An 18,354-nucleotide genomic window follows, 5' to 3' on the forward strand; every position below is an offset into this window, starting at 1 on the left:
GAAGCACAGCTCTTCCCTAAGCCTGTTCAAACACAATTTGGACCATTTGATGGGAAATTGCAAATTCCCAATGGGTTGTCACCTGTGTCCCTTATAGATGGGGCAGCTTGCAGATGCCCTAAGGTACAGGCATATTCCAAAGCTGTTCTGATCCTTGGGCATTGATAATTGGGGTATCGAGGTATGAATGGGCAGGCTTAAAAAGGCACTAGGGCCATTAGTGGTGCATCTTCTTTCGATCCAAGCATGTTGTGATGAAGAGGGTTAAGTGAAAAGAACTATCCAAACAGTGACAAATCTCATGAGAAAGAGCTGCAGGAATAACTGTTAATCTTTATCATTTCACAGTTTATAAAATACAGGAATACTCTGTTGCAGGGACTCTGTCACTCGTGAGTTCTGTTGTTGAAAAGCATATCACCTACTTCAGCTAAATTACTGTTACCTGAGTGCATAGTAAAAAGGAACTAGTAAAAAAAGAAAAGAGAAAAATCAGCAGAAGCAGAAATACTGTTGTAGTAGAGAATGCAGAAGTCAGCCACATGTAGTTTCTGGCAGATGTTGCTGAGTTGGAAAAACATTAAAGAAACCAAATAATATATGAGTAGTTGTATTCAAAATGATACTAAGGAGGGAATGTGAACAAATGATCTTGTTTGTAAAAACCCAATGTGCAGTTAAGGTTAAATTAAAATTTAGTGCAGCATAATACATGCTACTTTATTGAATGTGTTAAATGTGTGCGTGCATACTGCATCTATAAACAAGATGTGTTGCATTTCTATATGATGCCTGCAGCTTTAAATATGTTAATGCTTAGCTGCAAACAGCTGCACACACACCTAGACAATACTCCAAATAAACTTCTGATTGAAGCAAGAATGTCCTTCACAGTGTCTCATCTGTATATGGTGAGCCGTTCTAGCAAGTATTTATGTTACACTAAGGATTAGTTTTTTTTTCCTTGTTTGTGCTATAGGCACAAACTGTGTGAATAGATAGTCACTTAACTACTTGTTGTGCTGGCTGCCCTGATAAAATTTGGGCTTTTTTACATGGAATTATACACAGCACCTGCCACCAGTGGGTTACACCTTATTGTAACTAATGATGTGTGTTACTGCTCCCACACTTTTAACCGTTTCCAGTATATGAATATTCAGAGAAGTTTGCAGGTACAGAAGGTACTGCTGAAAGTCTGTTTAACTTCATCAAGTAGGCACACTTGATGGCTACTCACATTTAATATTTTGATAATTTATATATATAAATTTTATATTGTCATCTTTAAGGAAGCAGAGTACTGTCTAGGTACTTACTGCACTATAGCTTTACAAACCTTGGTAGAGGTATTGTGGGAAGAATTATATAAAGTGGAGGACTGACTACTAGCCATCTCTTGCAACATGAAAGCATACACACAAGTACTTGTGCAACTTGCCACCAGCACGTATCATCTTTAGTGTTCGGGTATGACAAGTTCTTGAGCAACAAGTCCCTACTGCACAAAACGTTAACTGTGTTCTATAGAAAGTCACTGCCATTGTGGTTTCTGTGTGCATCAGCAGTGATTCCATCAATTTAGGAGATTGTTTTCCTTTCCTCATGGTTGTACCAGTTAGTGTGTGTGTGTGTGTTGGTATGTATGTATATATATATATATATAACTACAAGTTGAGTTTTTGTTGACTTTGTTACTTAGTGGCCTATGACTCTACCTTTCGCAGTGGAGCAATTGCTAGTGTAGGTTTTTGATTCTTGTCTCTGGAGTATGATTTAACAGTGGTACTCTTGAATGAAGTGTGGAGTGTTACTTCTACTCTGAAAGTCTTATCAGGTTTGGTGAGGTTTTGCAAATGGCAGTTACTATTATAAACATTTTAATAGTATGTTGCAAGTAAGAAATGCTTCTTGGTACTGGTTATTGTACTGTCAACAAGTCTTGGACTAATGAAGTAGAAGTAATTAAACATACCGATTAATATCATTCAGCTAGTTTACGTTTAAGCATTTACAAATGAGATGACCGAGAGCATTCCAGTTTCCTTGTTTGCTAGATAACTGATGCCTCCTAGTTATCACTGATCTCATCCTGTGCCCACCTTAACGGTCAAGCCTTTCAGTGTTGTAGCACCCATGCTAAGCAGTTACAATTATAACTTTAAGTAAGATAAAGGTAGCTTACACTCCTGTAAACTATTTGGAAGTTCACATTGCTGTAATTGGATGGGCATAGCAGTCTTTTTTGTCATCTTAAGATTTCTTTCAGCCTAAAGTTTCATAGCCAGTAGGCTCTAATTTGCACATGTAAGTGCCACCTTTTACTGTATAAACATGTTTCAGAATGTTGTCCTTGAAAATGCACTCTCGCCGTCTGACAGTTGTGGGTTCTGGCTAGTTGCATATTTGGGAATTCTTACTGTACCCTCTCCAGAGCAACCACTTAGTTCAGTAGAGCTTTTTGCACCTACAGCAAGGCATTTAGTTATTCCAGTTTTGTCCTTTTATCCAGCTGAAACTTGCCAGACCAGTGGGATGTAATTTGTGTAACATATGTATTCTCAAGATTACTTTTGTATTTTTTAGTAAGTAAAATGCAGTACGTAAGGCTGGCTTTGCGTTATATGAATTTTGGTCATCTCTCCCCTCCCCAACAGCCTGGGTTTGATTTAACAGTTTGGACATTTGTTAGACCAGCTAGCAGGGAATAGTGGGCAGTAGCTGAAGATGTCTTGTTCATCCCAGGGTTCAGAGTCTTTTGAAGTCCTGCTTTAGGAATGGTACTTGAGGGAAGGCACACTATATTGAGTTCCGAGGCTAGGGAAGCTCAGTGGTACTAGCTTAGCAGAGGAGTGCATGTATTTGTGAAACATTGTGAAAGTGTAGAAGCATGCATGCTTACAAGCAGTTTAGTGTAGTTGGGCTTTCACCATGCCTGCCAACTGACAAGAGGGAGGGCTGTTAAAAGTAGCAAAACATTTCCTAATGTCTCTTAGGATTATGGCTATGGTCCCCAGCTATGGCTTCTCTGTGCTGGTGTTTTCTGATGACAAGTTCAGGGATGAATGAATTTAGTAATCAGAGATGTGGCTGAATGGTCATACTTTGGGGGTGGAGGTGGAGAACAGTAAACAGGGAAATTGTTTTAAAAAAGTAGCTAAACCTGTGACAGTCAGAAAATCACATATACTCACTAGCTGCAGTCCTCCAGTAAAGACACCCACGAATAAACCCTTGTAGACATGACATCATCTGGTCTGCACTATTGTCATGACACTTTCAAATGAGTAGCTGACTATGGATAAGAAGTAGACAGGGATTTGTCTTGGCCCTTAACAGGGGTTGAGTTTGGCATAGTGATTAAGGTCTTCACCATGCAGACACAAGTTACAGGGTTTAGTTTTGACCTCCGTGAGCCTTGTAGTACTCTGCCGATCGATTGCCTAGTATTTATATATGAACCTGTGAACCTAAGGCCTCTATCTAATCCGTGCAGACATTAGGAGCATAAATAAAAACTTAACCAAATTATTGCATGGGTGGATCTTTACATAGCCCAGGTGTGCTAGTAGTCTCCAAAACTTTGCTTAAGCCTAGCTCCTGAGAAGAAGTAGCAGCTGTTACTGATGTCTAACTTATTGCAGGATGATGGCCTGTGAATATCGGACTCATGTCACACTGTATTTTAGCAGCACCACCTGTATGCTATGTATGAAAGCCAGGGAGATGTGGTTATCATAGACATTGGCAGTGGAAAGGATATGGCATATGGGTGACATCATCGAGTACTCGAGCATTGTTGAAACATTCAGCTTTTTACTTTCTTGTTGGTGGTAAGTAGCATCAGCTGTGAAACCTTGCTGTTCACAGATGTCCACTTTTACTAGTTGGTTTGTTAGGATTCACCAGTGAAGGAAATGCCAAAACAAAATTTTCAGCAACTGGGTGAAAGACTCATTTTTCTGTGTGTGTGTGGGGGGGGGGGGGTCACAAACACCCGATACATGCCGTTAGGCAAACTTCACCTCCCTGCATATTTCCTTTTGAATATACAACATAGGCCACTGTACCTCTGATCAAGTTCTATCTAGGGTTTTCAGGCAGCCCCTTGCTTATGAAACGGAAGTCATGATTGTTGAGTTCCCTGGCTTTCATTCATAGCCACATGACATATTTGTTTTTCGTTGTATAAGTTGCTGGACCTGTCAGCCACTGGGTTATCCTTGATAACAAGCTGTGACAGATTCCATCATCTAAGCACTGGATAACCAAAACGATAACTCAGCAAGGTCCCTTTCTTCACTGGCTAATATCAACCCATCTTGGATGTCTAAGCAATGGCAACTAAATTGGATGCATTTAGTGACTAGTCAGCTAAGGTTACTATAAGGAGAGTGGTCCCACATAATTTTTTTCACAGAAGAGACAGACCGTTGCAATCGGTGGAAGAAACACTCCGAGTTTAGTAATGCACGGGTTAGTTTGTTTATTTTTTGGGCATACATTAGTATGGTGCTTTCATCGCTCTTTGTATTTGAATTTCTGTAACTTTTTTATAAAAAAATGCATGAGACAGAAATAATGCAGTTTTATTGGGTTGAAGACAAAAGTAGCAAACTGTTTATTAAGTTGGATCTGTAGTGCTTGTATAGGAAGTAAATCGGGAATGGACAGAATTGGTAGGTCAGACAACGATGCCCACATCTTTCTTTCTGAATTTCATTTTTATTGACTAGCTAGATGAACTTCCTTGGGATAAAGAAAGGCTGCATGTACATGGACACCATTGTGCCCTACACCTTTTCAGTGGTGGCCTCCTCCATTTCTATGTAAAGTGGTGGAAGGAACTGCAAATAGTGTAGCTATTGATGCCTTTGTAGCTAACAAAAAGTTTGATTCAAAACACCTCCGACCCTTCTAAAATAAACTTACATTGTCTGCATTGCCCACATTTTCTCATACGTCCTTCCTGACTTAGTTTAAATGGCCTTTCAATAATAGTTTTCAAACAACTGTCCTTCTTGTAAAGAATGGCAGGTTTTTGTCCAACCTTCTTGACATAGTCCCCATCTAACACATTCCAATTATGTTTAATATGTGTAATACCCTGAAACTGAATATTATAAGGCAGAATGGGGGCTTTTCAAAAGTCATTACAATCCCTTCTGGGCCTGGGACTATTTATTCCATCCTGGCCAAGGGCATTCTCCAATAATGGGCAAAATGCCCGTTTTGTCTCTTTTTTTTTCTCGCCTCACTAAGGATACTGTCTAAAAAAATACTGGGATATTCTCTATTTAACAGCATCCCCTTCAACTTGAGACATTCATCATAAAATATATTGTCACCGCTCACCATGCGGGCAAGCCCCCCCCCCAGTTCTGAATGAAACCGTTGTCTGTTAGTTGTGTGCTAAAATTAAAAGCTGAGTTAGTTTTATAAATGTCAACAATCTTTTAAGGTCATTTCATGGTTATACTTGTTCATAATTATTTATATTTGTTTTTATTTTTTACATGCACTCATGTTTTAATAATGTAACATTTGTTTTTAAGAGCAGTCAAAGGGAAAATGCATTTGTGTGAGGTGTGGTGTTTTGTACTTGACATTTTAGAAGGTTTTTAAGAGGTAATTAGTAGTTAATTAGTATTATCATGTGATCACTTGGTGTTATTTTTAAGGTGTGGAATTTTGTATCTTGTTCTGATGAAGTCAGTACAGCATTGACAAGTTCTGATGAAGTCAGTACAGCATTGACAAATGCGCTTAACCAAGTAAAGAGGCTACTGGTGGTGTTTGCCATTCGTTTTTTATTTTTACAAGTGTTTTTAGTTGGTTTAACTGTAAATTAGTATAGCTGAGTAAATTACTATAGATGTTAATACCAATGAGAGTGATATCCACATTGCAGAAAGTAAGATAATTTCCCTGACCGCAGGATATCCTGATTACAGGTTCACTTGCCTTGCTAGTACTTTTGATTTTGTTCACCTGATGTCTTGACCTTTGTACGTATCTTTAGGGACTTTTGCATACTGCAGAAAAATAGCATGTACTTGCATTACTGGCTGAGGTTTTTAGAATACACCCATGTGCTGCCAACAAGTACAGGAAATACCAAAGTGCACAGCTGACCCAGAGCTTGTGACTTCTGTCCCCAAAGAAGCCAGAGCTAGCTCCTCCAGAAATCTTTTGCCCACAGATAAAGGAAGCAGGGCCCTAGATAGATTTGGCAAAAAAGTTTACACATCTGCCATCTTATGTATGAGGGAATTAAACTGCCAGTTCCACGTGATAAAATACCAGGATACTTTGCTGAATCAGATGAAACAGTAGCTTATGACTTTAGAGAAGAAGGGTCTCTCTAAGGAGTTACTGGACCTTTGCAGTTCCATCTCACAGGTAGAAAAGCATTCCCACCATTGTGGGTATGAGGCTATGGAAGCCACGAGCAGAGCTGCAGCTACAGGCTCTGTAATTAGGAGACCGGCGTGGCAGAGGGAACAGTCCCTTCCAGGGCACGTCAAATCAAGCCTCTTGGATGGCCCCTTGGACAGTTCATTTGTGGCCTCAAAGCAGAAGCTATGCTCAGAAAAAATGGAAGATGAGGCCACGTCTATGCAGACTGTTAAAGACTTCCTACAGGTGCTGCCTTCTCATTTCAGGAGAAATTATCTTTCTAAGCAATGGCCCTTTCCCTGCCAATCTAAGGCTAAACAAAGAAAGCCATGTGGGGAAAGGAGCCAGAGGCAGCTCCAAAAGACCCAGGCAATGGCATTCGGAAACCTCTAGGCCAGGGAGTTCCAGACCACAGGCTCCTGGCAGGGAACAATCATGACTCTCTCATGATACTCCCCCTCCCTTCCCGCCTCTCCCTTAACCCCCTTCTCCCATACTTGGAGGAACGCTAGCATTATTCCAAGGGAATTAGTCCCTCATTACTTCAGTCCAGTGGATACCAAGTATTATTTCAGTGGGCTACAAGCTCAAATTCAAGCAGCCCTTGAAGCCATCAGGCTTCCTAGACATTCCTCCAAACCAAAGGGCAGAGGCTCTTTCCCAAATAGAAGTACTACATGTCAGGAGTTTAGTTGAAACTGTCCCAGAACATCAAAAATGAAAGGTTTCTTCTCCAGACTCTTCCTAATTCCCAGGAAGGAAGGCACATAGCAGCCCATACTGCACCTGTCTGACCTCAACCAATTCCTACAGGTCTCATAATTCAAGATGTTGACTCTTCAAAAATTCTTGCCCATTATTTCTCCAAAGGCCATCAGGGTTACCCTAGATCTAAAGGACACATACCTTCATATTCTACAGAGAAATCAAACAGAAGTTTTTTTCGCTTCAGAGCAGATACTAGGCACTATCAATTTTGTGCTCTGCCCTTTGGCTTGTCTACTGCTCCCAGGGTCTTCATAGAATGATTAGCCCCTCTAATTGCATTCTGCAGAACAAAGGGATGCAAATTTACCTCTGTCTGGACAATTGTCTTATCCAGGCTACAAACTTGACAAAATTCAGCTCACACTTAATGTCCACTCAGAACCTCTTAACCTCAGTGGGGTTCACCATTAATCATCAAAATTCCCAAACAGGTCCCACAACCAGAATTGTTTTCTTAGGGGCCCTACTGGATTCTACACTTCAAAAGGCTTTTTTTTGTCTCTGGACAAGTGTCCTTTCTTAACTCTATACTTTCAAAAATCATGGTCAGGGACTTTCTCACAGCCAGAGAGTACCTCAGGGCTCTGGGATACATGGCCTCTTGCATCCTCATGATTCCCCTGGTCAAGGTTCACATGAGGAAACTCTGATGGTACCTCAAGAATGTGTGGTGCCAGCATACACCGCCACTGTCAACCAAGATCAAACTTGATTCCTTACCTCAAGGAGGAATTTGCATGGTGGGCCACGGGTTGCTCCCTCATCTCGGGTCTCCCGTTTAGATTCCCCTCCCAGGAGCAAACTCTGACCACAGAGGCTTCAGAAGTAGCCTGGGGAGCACACTTCAACCACTTCCAGACACAAGGGAAGTGGGATCACAAGCTGAGAGACAAGCACATGTACTAAAAGGAACTTATGGCAGTCCAAAAAGGTCTACTAGCATTCAGGGAGAAAAAGGAAACCAGGGTGCTAGTGGTGACAATGGACAATACCATAGTAATGTGGTACATAACACACATGGTGAAACTCATTCCTGCCTTGCCTGTCACATAGCAATGGATGTTTGGGAAACGGCACACTCCATGAGGTTACACCTTTTAGCACAATACCTGCCAGATGTACACAACCAACTAGTGGGACACCTCAGAAAAAGTTTGTCAGTCCTCCATGAGTGGAAACTGCATCAGGAAACCTTTCTCAGCATTGCCAAAAATGGGTAACTCCTTAAACAGACCTCTTCATCACCAGGGAAATACCCAATTGAAAAGGTTTTGCTCCAGGGACAAAACAAATTCAGCTTGGAATACAGATACCTTCTCATTCCCATGGACGGGCCTCTTCATCTATGCTTTTTCTCCAATCCCTCTGCTCCCCCAGGGTGCCCCTTGAAGGTAAGGGAAGAGGGGCCAAGGGTGACACATGTAGCCCCATACTAGCCCAGGCAGTACTGATGCCCTCTGCTGCTCAGCTTAACCAGCACAAAATCATGGCAGCTTCCACAGATATTAGATCTGATGCAGAACAAGGGAAACATTGAGCATCTCAATTTGCGGACTCTCAAATTATCAGCGTGGAAGATACCTTAATATCTTGGATGGATCCAAGATCAGACATCTTGTCCTATCTGGCAAGTCTCTTTGACAAAGGCCTTTCTTACTACTCCTCCATAAATATTCATGCCTCAGCTATCTCAACCCACATCCCTACCCAGCCCCTATTTTTTTCCTCACTTTCTTTTGAAACCATTTCTGGGGAGGGGGGGGGGCACCCAGAAGGCCTCCAGCCCCACCCCGAGACCTTGATTTTGTTTTGAAAAAACTTACTGTTCTACCTTTTGAACCAGCTGTCTCCGCTGACTTAAACATTCTTCACATGGAAGACTGCCGTCTTGTTGGGTATCAGTTCTGCTAGAAGAGTTTCTGAACTGCAGGCACTCATGGCAGTGGAACCTTTTTTCATCTTCCACCCAGGCAGAGTCTGTCTAAGAACTAACCCCTCCTTTATGGCCAAGGTGGCGACAGACACCTCCTTAAATCAAGTCATACATCTGCCTACCTTCTTCTCCAAACCACAAAACATATGGAAAAGAATTCTTCATCCCTTCGATGTGCAGATGCATCTCCATTACTATCCCGACAGAACAAAAACTTTGAGAAAATCAGGCCATTTATGGCCTTTGCCACCAGCTCTGAAGGGAAAACAGTTTCCAAACAGACCATTTCTAAATGGATATCTTACTGTATCTCCTTCTGTTAAAGGCATCATGGTAAGAAACCACCTGATGATGTCAGGACACAATCTGCTTGGGCAACTGCTGCATCTACTGCCTTCCTAAAAGGGGTACACACCAAAGACATCCTGGAGGATGCTACCTGGTCATCAGTGCATATCTTCAAACATTACCACTTGTCAGCCCTCTCCAAGTCCAGAGCAGGATTTGCCACTGCCATCCTGCAGGGCATCCTTTCCTCACCTTAATCTACCTTCCACCCTTCTTCTCAGCTCTGGGAATCATCCCACAAGTCAGGACTGCAACAGTGAAACAAGAAGAACATAGTACAATTATGTATATTTATCATAAGTGTAGATGTTCGAGTGTATTCACTGCTGCAGTATTCTTTTCCTCGCCCCCAGCCTACAGGGTAGGCTTGAACAAGCTTCTTCTTTAGTCAAGGGGTCCTGCCTCTTGCCTTTTTCCTTGCTTAAATTCTCTGTCAAAGACCCTTGACTTTGACTTCCATCTTTTTCAAAAAGACCAGAGGCAATTAGCACAAGCTTCCTCACAGACTAGATTTACTCACAAACACAGGGGTATTTGATCCACCCTGACATCAATCATCTTCATTTGACTGTCTGGATGATAACGTCTTAAATTCCTTTTAGACAACAATTTGTTGAATACGTGCATCAGGTATTAATGGAGGCAAGAAAGCCTGCTACTAGAAAAATCATATATTGGCAAATAGAAACTAGTTGGTACCAACAACATAACCGGAGCCCCTTCAAAGTTAGTTATTTTCTGGTTTTACAATATTTATTTAAGTTCCCATCATATGACCTTTCTTATTCCTCTATCAAGGGTCATTTATTGTCAGTTTCTGCATTCTGCCCATGGATCATCCTCTTTCAGTGCAGTCTCATGTCAAAATGTTTGTGAAAGGGGTTTTGCATAAGAGATTTCCAAGAAAACCTGTGGCCACTCCTTGGAGTCTGAATTTTGTGATTCATTTGAACCAGCTAATCTGGCTGATTTGAGGTTCTTAACATGGAAAACAGTTTTAGTGATTACTGTGGCCTCTGAAAGAAGGGTATCTGAGTTGCAAGCTGTTATGGTGAAGCAACCTTATCTCATTTTCCTAGGAATATTGTTTCTTTGCGAACTAATCCTTCTTTTATGCCTAAAGAGGTATTTAAGTTTACTATAAGCCAAACTGCCCATCTCATTGTTTTCTTTTCTGAACCTCAAAATAAGGGGAAAGGATACTTTATACCTTGGGTGTCCACATAGAACTCAAGTAATATCATGACAGAACCAAATCTTTCAGATCTTTGGATCTATTATTAATTTCTTGTAAACGTAAGAAGAATGCACAACCTGTGTCAAAACAGACTATTTTGAAATGGTTTTCTAATGCTGTTCTACTCAATAAAACAAAACTATTCCAGGTAGGGCCAAGGCCCACTCTGCCAGGGCCTTCACCTCATCTGTGGCTTTGGTGAAAGGGTTAGAGTCTAGAAGTATTTTAGAAGCTGCTACTTGGTCATCTGTATATACTTCTACAACGCACTATAAGCTTGATTCCTTCTCTAGGTCCAGATCAAGCCTCCTTAGGACCATTCTCTAGGATCTCCTGGACTCTTATCCTTCCAACTCCCAAATGTAGTTGGCTAAGGTAATCTACTCATTTAGCAAAGTACTATAGCATTGATAGATATGATGAACATAATGTAGTTAAAGTTGAACTTGCCATAACAGTAGATGTTCAAATGATCACTGCTACAGTAGCCGCTCCCTCCTTCCATCTCTCTCGTTTTTTAGTGTGTGTTTTTTAATGCCAGTATGCGGTCATTTATTTCCTGTTGTTCCTAGCATCATCCTTTCAGGGTTTTGCAAGGTGCAAGAAAGCTCTGAAGGGCTTCACACTCAATCTTGTCTTTTAATCAGCTCAGTTCAAGCTATTTTCCAGTAATATTTGGGTGAGTTGATTATATTAGGAAAAGTTGTAACTGAAAGTGCCTGCATCTGTAGAGTGCTCATTTTAACTCGCTTGCAATAAGCATAGTTCTGCTCAATATAAACTAAACGGGGAAAAGTAAAGAACCAATAAAAAACAGATTAAAACTCTAACAAGCAGCATTTATTCTTTCCAGAACTTAATTACCCTCTTCACATTAGAAAAAAACACTACAAACTCTAGATGACTCGCACACCTGGACAAAACTAGCTGTTTGCTCTACCTTTGAAAAGTGACTAAAATACAGAAAATGTATGGTGCAACATTGATTAATTCATGCAACAGCACAGAAACCACTTGAAATGGAATGCAAACTGTTAAATAACTTCAGATTCAGAGAAAACACAATAAAATTGCAGAAAAAAACTTCAGAAACTACTCAAAACTAATTTATAGCTAGGCATTTTTTAAGTGTAATGCAATAAATGTATTTTTCTGTTTACTGGGTGCAAAATGGAATCAAAACATTGCTTTGTTTTAGCTTTGTTCAAGCAGAGAAGCTTCCAAGAGTCTTAAAATAAGACAACAGTGGCTCCTCTGTTCATGAAATAAATAAAGATTGTAAAAGAACCAATGCAAAACAATTAAAGCTCTTATCAGTAGTGTTTATCTATCCCATAACTGCAGCAAATGCTCCTTCCACTAGGATAACACTTCAGGCTCTAGACGACTCTCACACCTGGCCAAAACTGACTGCTGTAACTTTGAAAAAGTGATTAAAACAGGGCAGATAAATGCAGCAGCACTGTTCAATTCACTTAGCAGGAGAAACCACTTGAAATGCAATGGAAACTGTAAAACAACTGCAGTTAATAGATGTAATTTCAAATTCATAGAAACCAAGTAAAATTGATGAAAAAATGACGGAAGCCATTCAAAATGGATTTAAATTGCTAAGTGACTGAAGGCGCAGTAGGATAAAGTACATTTCCAGATTACTGGATGCAAAATGGAGTGAAATTTCCACTTTTGTTTCCTAAAGCTTGGGCAATGGAGAGCCACTTCCAGGATTCTTAGAATAATACCTTTAGAGGCATGTCGAGGTGGAAAGATCCAGAACTAGTCTCCGCTGACTTTCTTTATTCAATGCTTGTAATGCATGTCCATTATTTGTAAACAGAAACAGAAGGAACTTTCACTTTTTTCTTTAGTATAATTTTTCCTAAGAGGCCCTGCTTAAGAAAAATGGCAACTTGGCTATCATCAGAATGAGTTGTGGAATTCTACTGGAGCAAAAGTATATCCTATACTCCTTTTTTTTATTATTATTTTTAGCAAGCCTGGAAAGCACAAGAACCTCATATCTCAGATTTTTTGCAGACTGTCAGATTTTTACATCATATTTTTAGACTGTTCTTTGTAAAATGTGTGGTTTTCTGGCAAATCACTGAGGATTGATGTCACTAAATAATGATGTATATTTAAGTTTCAGACTTCATATCCTTAAGAAAAATCTATGCTAACACAAATCCTGTTCTAGCAACTTTCTTAGTTTATAAGAGTAGTATTTAAAATCTACCACTATTGGGGGCCTTTGTTCCCCCATTACTTTAGGCTTTTCCCACATGTCTTGTGCTAAAAGGTTGAGAGGTGTGAAGAAATTTGCCATTCTGCCTTCCACCTTACAAACTTTTTATAACAGTACACACAAAGTCTGGCTTAAAACATTAGTATTAGATTTGGTGAGTTGGCTTCCATTTTTCAGTCCGAATAGAGGCATTCCTTTTACTTGTGCTGTTTGACATGCAGAGATTGCTTGAAAGCTATAATATTTTGGGGGTACTTCTAGCTGCATTTTTTTTCCTTTGGGAGGGAGTAGAGATGATTATGCATGACAGAGTCACTTAGATATTCATCATTAGATCAGGGGTGCAGTAGCCTAAGCTGTAGGGGGTGTCCCGCCAACGGCTCCGACCAACCAGCTTCCAAAGCATTAGGGCACCATATGTACCCTAGCGACTGCCATGCCCAAGGGAAGCAGTGCAAAGGTAGTAACTTGTGCGCAAAAAAAAACTCAGAACTTTCTTATTGCTGCAGAGTGAGTTTACATTTGTTCATGTCACAGACCAGGTTTAGATCCCTAGATTGGGTAACCCTTGTGCAGTTTGTCTTGCGAATGTGTAACAGTTTTTTCAGGGCTGGATTTGTGAGTGTCTTGTAAATTTGGCATAGATCACCCCTTAATAGTTGGTAGGAGACAGAGTAAAGGGATAGGACTTTTAGTCTATCCTCATAAGACATGTTGTTTACACCCTGTATTTTTTGTAAGGAACCTCAGAGGTTGCTCCAACTGGTGCAAGTGTCTGTACAAAGCTTAGGCTACTATCGCTGCAAGCAAACTGTGAGCTATTTGAATTTAGCATTAGGAAAAAAAGTTAAACTGAACTGACTTACCATGTGCACAGTGATTAATTGGATAGCTGCTGAATAATTTGCCAGCACTTGAGCTTAGATGTAAAAATGCATTTGTGTTATGTAAAAAGCATGAGTGGAAGGTGTTGTATTTATTAATATTTAATAGAAATTAAATGGATGCCGTCATGAATGGTAGATCTTGCAGAGGAAAAAATGGACACTAGTACTGACTCTAGTAATTTTGCAGTGATGCAATGTATGTTGGACTGATTTTTCTTTTACTACTTAATGATTATACAGTATTTTATTAATTTTTTTTGTGTATTTCTGTTGCTGAATAAATGATGTAACTCATTGCAGTGCCAGTGTTATTTGCTGTAAGGCTAAGGCAGATGGGGTTATTACTGTATAAAAGAGAGTACAGTGGCTGATTTATTTAACATTTAAGTATGTTTTTCTACAAAGGACTATCTAATGCATCATTTCCTTAATAAGTGTTTTATTGTAGAGGTAGCCTGGGGAATAACAGCTTGATGCATGAAGTTTACTGCTGGTACGGAACATGGATGCTATAGGTGTAAGGTGGGTGTGGTCAATTGATGAGAAGCAGTGATTGATACTTGGTGTAAGTAGGGGGATAGGCATCCTTTCCATGGTAAAGGCAGACATTGAAGACAGAAGAATAGCTAGTAGAACATCTAGGTGTTGAATGTAATTTTAATTTTTCTTTGTGGTAACCGTGTAAGTGAACTGGTACTGAGCTGGATGAAATGGTAAGACATTATTCCTGTGCAACATATAGCCTACTTGGGCATTGGCTTGAATTCAGTTCAACCTAATATGGCTTGAAAAAATCCTGGAAAGAACCCAGTAAATGAGGTCAGTTGTCTGGGCATAAACAGCTAAGGGTAACCAGGAGTGAAGGGGGTACAAAGAGGAAATGAGGTGTATGGAAATGTTTGAATGGGTAGTAATTATAGTGTTGAAGACAGAAGGGAGAAAGTTGTTGGAGAGGAAAACTATAGAGTGGGTCATTAAAAATACTGGAGGATGGGGGTCTGTCTGAACAACCCAATAAAAAAAAAAAAGGTTACGATCAGGTTTAAAATATTATTCAGTTATGCAGTTGCCGAAGATCTAAGAATGTATGTTCAAAATTACAAAAATATATTTTTTGGAGCTTTTCTCCCCAGGACTCCATTGAAAATGGGTTAATTATGGCCCGATCTAAGAATGTATGTTCAAAATTACAAAAATATATTTTTTGGAGCTTTTCTCCCCAGGACTCCATTGAAAACGGGTTCATTATGGCCCAATGGACTATCCTGGTAAACCAACTACAATAAATAAATAAATAAATAAAGTAGAACAAAGATGACCTAGGGAAACTTGGGGATAAGTGTGTGAGTTTGGGACAGGGGGGAGTATGCACTGATAAATGGAAATAAGAAGGTGACGGTGAGAAAAAGGCATATTCTTAATTTAGTGAACAGCTATAATGACTGATAGTAACACTGGCAAAAGAAGTAAAGAAGATACGTTTAGGAAATATTTTTTTGTCCTAGTATGAGTGATCACATACTGCAACTTGCAGGTGATTGGATTTTTGAAATGGGAAAGTACAGTGAAGGGTATATGAAGGCCTTTAGGAGGTAGACGGAAGTGCTGGGATTAATAGGAATACAATCTCCATACATCTATGTTGTTAGACCATATAGATTGTCAAAGCAAGTGGAAGAGATAGTGGTTATGATGGCACATGGAGAAACTCAGAAGTGGCTGAAGATTGAAATAGAAGAGGAAATAGTAGAACAGGTTAAAAGCTACATGTATCATGGAAGAGTAGTTGAGGAGAGGAGAAATGTTAATGAGGAGGTCAGTTAGAATCTGTGGTATTACAGCCAAGTGGCACAAGCTGTCACTGTAGCATGTGGTAGAAGAATTCCAAAGAAACTGAAAATGTAAGATGTGCAATATAGTTGTATGGCCACTACTATGTCACAGAAAACTGAACAATGAAAGCTGAGCAGCTGATGAAACTTGAGGTGATGGAGACAAAGTGCTTGAGATGGATAGAAATGAAGAGATCAGAAATGAAGTCAGAGTATCTCCAGTTGTAGGATAAAATCAAGAAAAACAGACTGCAGTAGTTCATTTACTTGCATATCAAAGCAAACGATGACTTGATAAAGCAGGTTTGGAAGAGACGAGAAGGCAAGAGGATATGAGATGAGGATGTCCAGCCAAGAGATGGATGAACTGCATGAGGAAAGACCTGCAACAACTGCAAATGACTGCTGAGTGAGGTAGGAGAGTGGCACCGAATTGATAGAGGTGCTGACATTTGACAGAAAATACCAACAGCATGTAAAAAATGAGAAAAGGAAGATTAATGGTTTTGAAAATTCTCCGAAGTGTTGTTGCGATTGAGAAGCTAAGCATAAAGGCAGATAAGATGTGATCAGAGCATGTGAAAATGACTTGGGGGATCAGTATAGAAGGTCAGTGCTGGATACATAGGTGGAGAAGGAAGAAGGTAATGAAAGTTGCTAAAGAGTTGGGGGAAGGGCAGCTGGTGGGAAACTATTTATTTGGGACTGATTTTTGTAAGGATATATCAAAAGATAAATTATTGGAGATGCTCAAGGCTTTAAATATCTTATATGATTATGTTCTGAGTATTGTAACATTGAAACATTAATGGGGTGAGAGATTAACTATTTGATGGTTTTACTGTTGAATGTGGATTTATTTTTTGATGAGCGTGGCCAATTGATTAAAGCCAGCAGTTGAACACCAGACAGGTTTTTAAAAGAGTTTATCACTAAGTCGTTGGATGGTGATTCTGAACATTGTGGGTGAACTGGAGAATACAGAGAGTAATGTGGGAGTGATGTATGATATATAAAAAAAAATAGCATTTAGTAACCTGGTACAGGTAATGCCATGTAACTGCTAGAAGAGATGAACCTTGAAGAAAAGGTGTGTGTGTGTGTGTGTGTGTGTGTGTGTGTGTACGTGCACACCCCTGGGTTTGTGTGGTTCAGCTATGCTGAAGAGAATTGTAACCAGTCCACTAGTGACAACAGCACCACAAGGAACTCTTCTAGATAGAGCTGTAGTACCCAAATGTGTAGTTGAAAGGAAGGCTGTGGGATGTAAATGCTTATTTGATAGTTGACAATGTGACTCTGGTGTTAATAATCTTGACTATGGCGTTAATAATCTTGACAAGTCGTAAGGTGAAGTCAGTTTAATGTTAGGGAAGTTGAACAGAAGCAACATTTTAAAAAGTGATGCTACAGTGGCACTTCCCTTACAATATCTCCCTTAAAGTGCTTGATTCCTCAGTTCATTTTATCAGCTAGCATGCTTTCTGTACAGCACATGCATATCCTCCCTGTGTTTGAGTTTTTTCTTGTGCTACAGTTTGTTTCGCCCCCAAAGATGTGCTGTAGGCATTTTGACAATTCTCAAAATTTTCCATAGTTGCGCATGTTATGTGTTTGCCGTGCAATATACTGGCATCCTGTCTGAAATTAGTTTCTCTTCTGTCCACCCATTGTGCTGTGATAGACTTGGCTCTGCCTTGACCCTGCATTGGATTAAGTGGGCAACTGGAGAATTAATTATAATTGAAGATAAAATTGAAACCCCCTTTTAGATACTAGGATGATGTGCTTACTCCACAGAGAAGGCAAGCCAGCCAGGTGCCAAACCAGAGAACCGAGCACATGAGGCAGTGGCACTATCTACTGTTCTATTGTACTGTTCTACCCATCTTTTCAGTATACTTTGTATTACCACTGCAACCACAAGAAAAGGTTTAGCATTAACAAATAGCATGCACAGTTTTTTCCTGCACTGGGCTAGAACTCTGCTAATATTTATTCTTGCTTACCTCATCTGTCAAACAGTACTGATTATGTGAGAAAGTCAATGCCAGTTGCCGTCATATTAACATGCTTGACATCTGCAGGTGAGCGATGTCATTGGCCAACATTGATTTCATCTTAGCCACAAAAGGTTTTTGCCAGTGTAGAGTCCTGATGCATTCATTGAAGTGGTGTAAGTACTTGAAGAAATTATTTTGTTACTTGGGCAGTGTCAGATTATGAAGTCTCTAGCTTGAGAGCCTGGGCTTTTTTTATAGCTACATGTGTGGCCGGGCAGCACACTTTAATGGATTAAAGTAAACATTTAAGTATCTGTGTTTGTCATGTCTGTACCCAGAGCACTGTGTGTGTGAGAAATACTATGCATTACATGAGTTGTGTAGGAAGGCACCCTACTGTAGTTAACAAAAAATAGTTTCAAGTCATGTACAGCCATCCCTTGTCGGCTGGCCATAACTGTAACCAGGTAGTGCTTGTAAAGGTACATAGTGAATTATTTTGTGAGTACCTTTTATTCAGACTTTTTTTCTTTTCTAGGTAAATGAGTGGTCACTGAAGATAAGGAAAGAAATGAGAGTCATTGATCGACAAATTCGAGGTAAAGCAGTACACTAAGGATTTTCCTAATGGTTGTAGAAGTTGATGATGGCAGTATTTCAATGAATGTTGCAGAAGAGGAATTTGGAATTTGGTACTCCAGT

General features: G+C 39.9%; 1 protein-coding gene across 1 annotated transcript in view; it reads left to right on the forward strand.

Annotated features, from left to right (window-relative positions):
* Positions 1 to 18,354, forward strand: part of CHMP3 (charged multivesicular body protein 3) — a 547,243-nt gene that overhangs the window by 14,257 nt on the left and 514,632 nt on the right. Inside the window, exon 2 of the mRNA XM_044063986.1 lies at positions 18,191 to 18,251. Coding sequence (XP_043919921.1) covers positions 18,191 to 18,251 — 61 coding nt within the window. The remainder of the gene's footprint in view (positions 1 to 18,190; positions 18,252 to 18,354) is intronic.

Source organism: Protopterus annectens, chromosome 2.part2 (assembly GCF_019279795.1).
Source record: "Protopterus annectens isolate FY-2018-M chromosome 2.part2, PAN1.0, whole genome shotgun sequence".
Lineage (NCBI taxonomy): Eukaryota > Metazoa > Chordata > Ceratodontiformes > Protopteridae > Protopterus > Protopterus annectens.